The sequence below is a fragment of the Gavialis gangeticus genome, unplaced genomic scaffold, assembly GCF_001723915.1.
Source record: "Gavialis gangeticus isolate Ggan-Ray unplaced genomic scaffold, GavGan_comp1, whole genome shotgun sequence".
Taxonomy (NCBI): Eukaryota; Metazoa; Chordata; order Crocodylia; family Gavialidae; genus Gavialis; species Gavialis gangeticus.
Genome location: NW_017728995.1, coordinates 14,295,169 through 14,302,640, shown reverse-complemented (window position 1 = coordinate 14,302,640; position 7,472 = coordinate 14,295,169). Strand labels below are relative to the sequence as shown.

Here is a 7,472-nt window from a genome sequence, read left to right as displayed (position 1 = left end):
GCAATGTGAAGTCTTCTGAAGCTGTATCTAGTCTCAGTGGCATAAGAAGCAGAGTTGCCATGTGTGGCAAACCCTGTAGGAGAGTGGGGAAAGGGATGGGGGAAGGGGGGGGATGCAGTTCTGACAGCCGGGAGTAGGGAGCATGGGTTGTTGGAGACATGGCATCCCAGTGCGGGTGGGGGAGGCTTCACAAGGATGGGGGTCAGTTCCAGCGCCCCTCCTAACTTGGTGCCCGGGGCAGGTGTCCCTTTTGCCCACCCCTGGTTACACTACTGTCTTGTCTGCTTCCTGAACTAGATTCATTTTTTTTCTCTATCCCTGCCTGTAAAAGCAATGCCCCTGAAGGAGAAAAAAATGGATAAAACATGTCTGTCACTAAGCAGATGTTCTCTACCTTAAACTCAGCTCATCATTTAGGTTCTATCAAAATATAATTATTTATCATTGCTAATACTAATTATGGTTGTGATCCTGTAGGCTGCTCAACTCATCCTCTTAGATGCAAATTACCCCTTTAATTCTTATTGATTTAGGAACTGAAAGGTGACATTTTTCATGCTTTGTAGCATACCACAAACGTTCAGGACAGTTGCAGTTATGGATGGTTTTTTTCCTAGCAGGAAAAGTAACTTCTTCCCTACCTTAGTCATCTACTGAGAACTAAGCCTTTTTTTACATTTACTTCATGTGTACCTCATTTCAACCTGAATAATTTAATCCAATGCATGTGACTATTAGAAGCAGATATTTATATCGATATTGAAAGGTAGTTTTCAGTCTCCTGAATGTATAGCTCTTAAGCCACTCGTAACAGCTTATGTTGTTTATCAGACCTTCCGAATTCAAGTCATGCAATTTCTTTAGGTTGTTTTTACTAACTTTGCTTCCCCCCCCCCTTTTAATCAAAAGAAAAGGGGGAAGGAGGGAAATTCGAATATATGTTGATTTAGTTTTATTAATCAAACTCTGATAATGTAAAAAAATTAAAGTTTTACTGGTTGTTTTTAGGGTTTCTTTTCCCCCCCTCTCGCTCTTACAAAAGGAAACATAAGTAATGTCTAATGCCCATACTGATGTTTAAAATAAAATAACTTTTCAATAGAATAATTTTGCTTTCTTGATGTGCACAGGTAATTTCCTGTGAGAAATGAAATGTTTCTCTTTCACCATTTAGAACTCCAAATGGGACTCTGATTAATGGAACAAAATGGCCAATCTTCACTATCTCCGAACAAAAATACTTAACTTTAAATACTGAAGCTTCAAAGATACGTACAAAGTTACGTGCTCAGCAGTGTCGATTCTGGAATATATTTTTTCCCAAAGTCCTGGAGATGACAGGTAATACTGTTTTTTGTAAATATTTATTTGTAGAGTAAATGGTTTAGTATAGGCTCACATTCCTGATGTTAGCATTATATTAACATTTTAGATTTGAAACTTATCTTTGTAAAAATATTTCAAGAGGATCAGATCCTGAGGTCTTAAGACAGACAAAGGCTTATTCATGTGAAAAGGACTTTTCCTGAGAACATTTGGCAGTATGCTATGCAAATCTCTCTATGCTAGATCAAGAGAGAACTGATAAGCAAGCACTTCTGCTTAAATTGTAGAGGAGGAGGCTTTCAGGGTAGAGTCCAAATTCAGTCCCCCGTGATAACATGACATGAAGGCTACTGCAAAAATGGGAGCTTGTCTGGTATTAAAAGTGCCAAAGGCCACAGATGCTTGGCATGAGCACATTGTGTCCAGTGCATGTTATGTACCCCCTTTCGTGCCTAATCCACAGAGGATATGATGCTACTACAGCTGCCAGCTGGGTAATTTGTTTCAAACTCTAGAGATTTGCACTTTATTTATGAAGTTTCAGCACCGAGTCCCTAGTGACAACCAAATGGCATAAAGAATGAGTAAAAAATGAAAACAAAGGAGAGACAAGACCTCAAGGTTTGGCCCATGGAAAATATCCCAGGGTTACAATTTGTTGTCTGTATAGTGCTCTTGTAGGTTTTGTCTAAATCACTGCTCATAACTTTTTATAAGTGCTGGATACTTGGTTCTGGGTTCAGCAATGGCGGCCAAGAATTTTGTACACTTATCTGAAACTTGGCTAAAGCTCTGAAGCCATTTAATTGGCACCATCTGACTTGGTTTCTCTCAAGAATAAATTTTCTTCTGATTGTTCTGGTAGCATTTGCTTCCTTATGGAGCTCATAGTACAGAACAACGTTATGTGTTTCTGAAGAGTTCTTTATAATAGGATTTCTATACTTCTAACCTTGGCCAAAGTGTGGAAGGAAAAAAAGTATGTGGATATGAAAACTGTTTTGAAAGATAACAATCTATCTTTTTCTGAGAGAGTTTATTGATTCCTGTTTTGTGTCCATAGATTTACTGTGGTCCTACTCCCACTAAAAGTCAATCCATTTTTTCCCTATGTACTCCAACCGGAGCCAAATCAAGCTAAAATATTTATAGTCTCTCAAGATCGCAATCACGGTTTACTAAGATTGAGACTACAGAATCTCAAATGTTAAGGCAGGACCTTGAGACAGCTATTCCAATATTATCTATTACAATACTTTTACCTGTTTACTTTTATAAAGATTACAACGCCTTTTTTAAACTATTCTTAAGCAAAAATAATTCCACAAAGTTTGACATATTTATCTAATTTTGCCTTGGACCTGTCTCTGAGAACTTGTACACCTCATACTCATTGATTTTTACAGAGTCTTCCTATAGTTTGAATTTATGGTACCTGATATTGTATGTCTCTAGAAAAGGGTGCTGGATAGTTTCCGTTCCCATTAAAGGTTATGGGCTTGAGGGTGATGGGCACAGTAAAAATCCATAAATCTGTCCTCTTCCAATTTAATCTACTGTAGACTTCTGAGTATCTTATAACACACTCATTGCTTTTTTATCTGAGTGCATCATTCCCATAGATTTCAATGATAACAGATTGAGTTCACTAGCATTTTGTAGATGTTTAGCTGAAAGGAACAGATCCCATTTTATTAGGCGAAAAAAAGAGATGGGAAAATGTCTCTTTAATCACTTCAATGCATTGTCTGTTGTTTGGGTGACACTTCACTATTTCTTTTATCATGACACACTGTTATTTGTAAGCTGTGTGGGAGATTATACAAAATAGTGATTTTTTTTTAATTTGGGTCACTTTTAGGAAAGAAGTGGATATTTCATATGAACATGTAGTGTATTTAAATGTGATTTTTTGATCATCAGGCTGTACTCAGAAAATTATAATTGTATACTCCATCTGTCTGGGTGATGATATTGGCATATAAAATACTATTTGTAATCAAATGTTCTGTGATATAATGTATATCAATAGACACATTTCTTTAGCATATTGTGGTGGGCCAAAAGAGTTATTTTACATGTTCCTGAAATGTGAAATACAGTGAAGTGCCACTCTTGATCTGCCAAAAGACACAAAAGCACATCACTTGATTTTACTTTAAAATATTGTAATTGGTGATTTGATATGTGTATTCAAATTATTTTCCAAAATAATTCTTTAACATATTCACGACAAAAGTAAAGACCTCTATCTGGACTCTTGCCAAGGAAGTAGATGAACTGTTTTTAGCAAGTGGCAGTGCTTTGATATATAACTCTCAGTCATTCCTCTTCTAGGTATGACAAAAAAAAAACCCATTTCTTTCCACTTACACATTTCCTGTAATTTACTTTCATTTTAAAGGCTGCTTCCAACAAAACAAGGAATCTAAAGCAATGATTTGCATTGCTTTAGCTCTTCATGAGTCCAAAGACACTCAAAGCTGTTTATATACCTTTTAGGGCAGATTACATTACAGTGATAGCATAGCTTTTCTTGCACGATGAAAACATCACTCCACATGTATGGCTACACGTGCCTAGGGCAGGCTGTCCCGACAAGGAAAAAAAGGTGTAACAACTTGTCTTGCTGCTGCTGACCGGCTTGGGGAGCTCTCTCTGGTCAGCAGCACCACTGAAGGAATCCTCCAGGATCCCTGGGGTCTCAGAGGCAGCAGCAACCTAGGGGTGGGGAGGAGATGTCCTATCCCACTTCCCCCCCATGCATGCAAGGAGCAAGGGACACCCTTCCCGGCAGGAAAAATCCCAAGATCTCCTGAGCAGCAGCAAGCACAGAAGTGGGGGGAGATTGCCCCTCCCTCTGGCCTTGCTGCTACCTGGAAGCTCTGCTCCTGCTCCCTGAGTTGGCTGCTGAGCATGAGACCATGGGCTCCATTCTGGCCAAGCAGCATGTCTCATGTTCCCTGCTCACCTGGGAGAAGTGGGGCAGGGGTTTTCTCCCCTCCCCTCCCCTCCCCTCCCCTCCCCTGTGCTTGCTGCTGCCTGGGAGAATCCCCAGGCTGCGCTCAGGCTGGGCAGGAGTGTCCCTGCTCACCTGTCCTGTGCTCTCATGGCAGGTGGGGGAGGCTGTTTATCCTGTGTGCATTGTGCTGCTGAGTAGGGGAAATAACCTGAGGCTCAGTTCTGTAATGAGGCAGGGGTTTCTTTCTGTTGTTTTCCAGAAAATGTTGCACTGGAGAAAGACCCTGAGATTCTGGAGGGTCAGCAGATTGCCATCACAGGTTCTATTCCTTGCTACATGTGCAAATTAAAGTTGGATCAAAACCAGCTATAAAGTTAGCACATATTTTCAAGCTCTAACTTTATAGCTGGCTGGACCTTTTTATGGCATGATTGGTACATAGCACAAGTAGCATGTCTCAGTTAAACAGTGCAATTAAACAGTTCATTGTGTAATACCTGTAATGTGTAGTGGTGGCCTGTGACAGAGACACCCACACATTGTTTGATACACTATTAAAATACTACCCCTTTTAGGGTGAAAGATGATAGCTGCCTTACCAACGCACTCACACTGCATAGCAATTTACAGCAGAAGTGAAGAAAAATATTATCTATCTTTATTTTTATGTCCAGTTGAAAAGTAAGGAAGAAGAGAGGTTAATCACGACTCTTTATTCCGGGTGGAATCTGAGCAGTACATTGGAAATGACAGGTTTGGCTGAAATTGCAGTTGGATTTTTAATTATCCTGGTGGTCAGAACTTCAGCTTTACTGGTGGAGGTGCCATCTTTCAGATAAGATGTAGTTTCCTCTACTATTCAGTATTGAGCCACCTACTAAGCCATCTGCCCATTGCCTATGCTGGCCCATTTATTCCTTTGAGGTCCCACAGCCACATAATGACCAATCCCAAATTTGCTCAGCATGTCAGCACAGCCAGTTCTACTATACAGTAGGTAAGATTGGCAGTTGCCTAAGGCAGTAAAATATGAGAGACAGCAAAATGTTTAGTAACTGTAGGCTGCAAGGGTGGATGTATTCCAGTTTCCTAGGGTAACAAAATGCCTACAGCCAGCAAAGTTTATATCATGCCTACAAATTTGGACAACTAAGAGGAGAAAAACAAATCTTACTCACCCAGACTGCAGAAGCACATACAAATGAAATGCTGCTCTCTGAACATATTTTGAGTTTTTAGCATTTGTACAGTTTGACAGAATTTCCTGCTGGCTTTTCTTTAGAGGTTATAACCCTAACCACAACATGTCATTTTTTTGTTCTGGCAAAATAATTAGTCTAATGAATTGTATCTGTACTCTCAGACAGACTGGGCTCTTGCTACATAGGTTTGATGTCCTGAAAAGAGCTTAAGGGATCTAGCAAATGACTAAAAATACCCACAACTCGCACTGCTGGTAAAAAGGCTGAAGGTATTCAAAAGCAGAAGATTGGATGACATTTTTGAAAAGTTATCAGATCTGGGACAACAAGTGAGGAACAGAAATCAGCAGAATAAAAAACTTCTTCTAAAGGAGCAAGTAACTTTATAGTACCCTTTAGTTCAAACGTACGTTAGATGCCAAAATATTGCGTGTCAAAATGAGACTTCCCTTCCTTCCAAGAGTCCAACATTCCTTATGCATTCAGGGCCCTAACTAACTGTGCATTTCCCCTTGAGCTTAATATAGGCAGCACAACTTTCAATTTGTGTTACCATTTGTTCTTTTTAAAGTATATATTATACCTCAGTTTAAATTGATTTTCTATCACTACATATCATGTACGAAGAAGCAAAGAAAGAGAAAGCTTCAGGAACAGTTATACCAGTTTATGTAATGAAGGTTTGAGAGCCTTAGAAATATCTTGAAGAGCAGAGAATGAAAAGAGAAATTAAAGTTAAGTATTAATGTCCAATATGTACCTAGAAGTGTCCAAGATCATTACACATTATAATTCTCAATGACATAGGAATCCTGTGTTTACAAATAGTTGTATGCAGATCACTGAAAATGCAGGTAGTTGGAAAGGATAGCATCTGAATTTAGTTACCAAATCAGATAGTGCCCTTATTAAACAGTGTCTTAATTCAAGCTCCATCAATGCCAAAGGAACTTCTTACAGGGTACATCTACATACGCAATTAGGAAGCATATTTTGTGCTGCATTCAGCAGCTCCTGGATACAGCATATACACATGTGCCCAAGACCACCGCAGTTAGAGTTGGGGTGCAGCAGCCTGTAAGTTCTTCCACACTTTAGCACTCTTGTGCCCTCGCCAGCCCCAGGCACCACCTACATGCGCATTGAGGGGGTGTAAATTACTCCATTGCAAGACAGTACTTGTTTCAAACAGTACTATCCTATGGCAGAGTTAATTAATGTACTGCAGTCTATTACAGGTGCACGTGTAAATGATGGCACTTTATTGTGGAACTAATTAGTCAACTCTGCAGTAAAGTGCGTATGTAGATGCACCCACACAGCATCAGTGTATTGTTACATGTTACACTTAGCACATGCTATATTTAGATCATCGAAAGCATTAATATGACTTAGGAAGTTTTCTGAGCAGTATCATGTTAATGCTTATGAAGATCTAAATAAAGACTGTAGTCCTGCACTGGAGTCTTGAATGGACTTGGTATGGTCCCAGGGCTGAAACTCAAAATCAGCTGATTTTCAGTCTCAGCCTGGAGATCACACCAAAGCCAGTTCAAGGCTCCAGTGCAGTGAGGAGGCTGAGAGCAACAACAACGCCCAGCTCCTGCACGTAATGGGGGCCAGGTCTAGGCTCTGGTATGGTGTCGGGGGTGACAGTGACACTGACATGGCACATGAGCCAGTCCCATCCCCAGCACTGCTTCAGAGCCTTAAATTGGCAAGGCCTTAATGCAGTGGGGGGTGAAGGTGGAAGCCTTACAAAGCTGTCAGGTGTCCAGCCTCCTAATCATATGGGAGCCTTGAGCTGGCAAGGTTTCAGCATGGGAGTGAAAGAGGGAGCCCAACAAACCTGTTTTTTGGGCTGTTTAGCAGGCTCCCACCTGTGTTTAGCAGGCTCTAACCACATTGGAGCCTTGCTGGTTCAAAACTCTGGTGTTAAAGCAAATGTGGGAGCCCAACAAACACCTTTGTCAGGTTCTCCC

General features: G+C 40.4%; 1 protein-coding gene across 2 annotated transcripts in view; it reads left to right on the top strand.

Moving 5' to 3' along the window:
* Nucleotides 1-7,472, top strand: part of BCHE (butyrylcholinesterase) — a 64,319-nt gene that overhangs the window by 49,699 nt on the left and 7,148 nt on the right. For both annotated transcript variants that reach the window (XR_002095027.1, XM_019503241.1), the window contains exon 3: nt 1,175-1,341. Coding sequence is in view for 1 of the 2 variants with exons in the window: in XM_019503241.1 (XP_019358786.1) it covers nt 1,175-1,341 (167 nt within the window). In the remaining variant the exon portion in view is untranslated. The remainder of the gene's footprint in view (nt 1-1,174; nt 1,342-7,472) is intronic.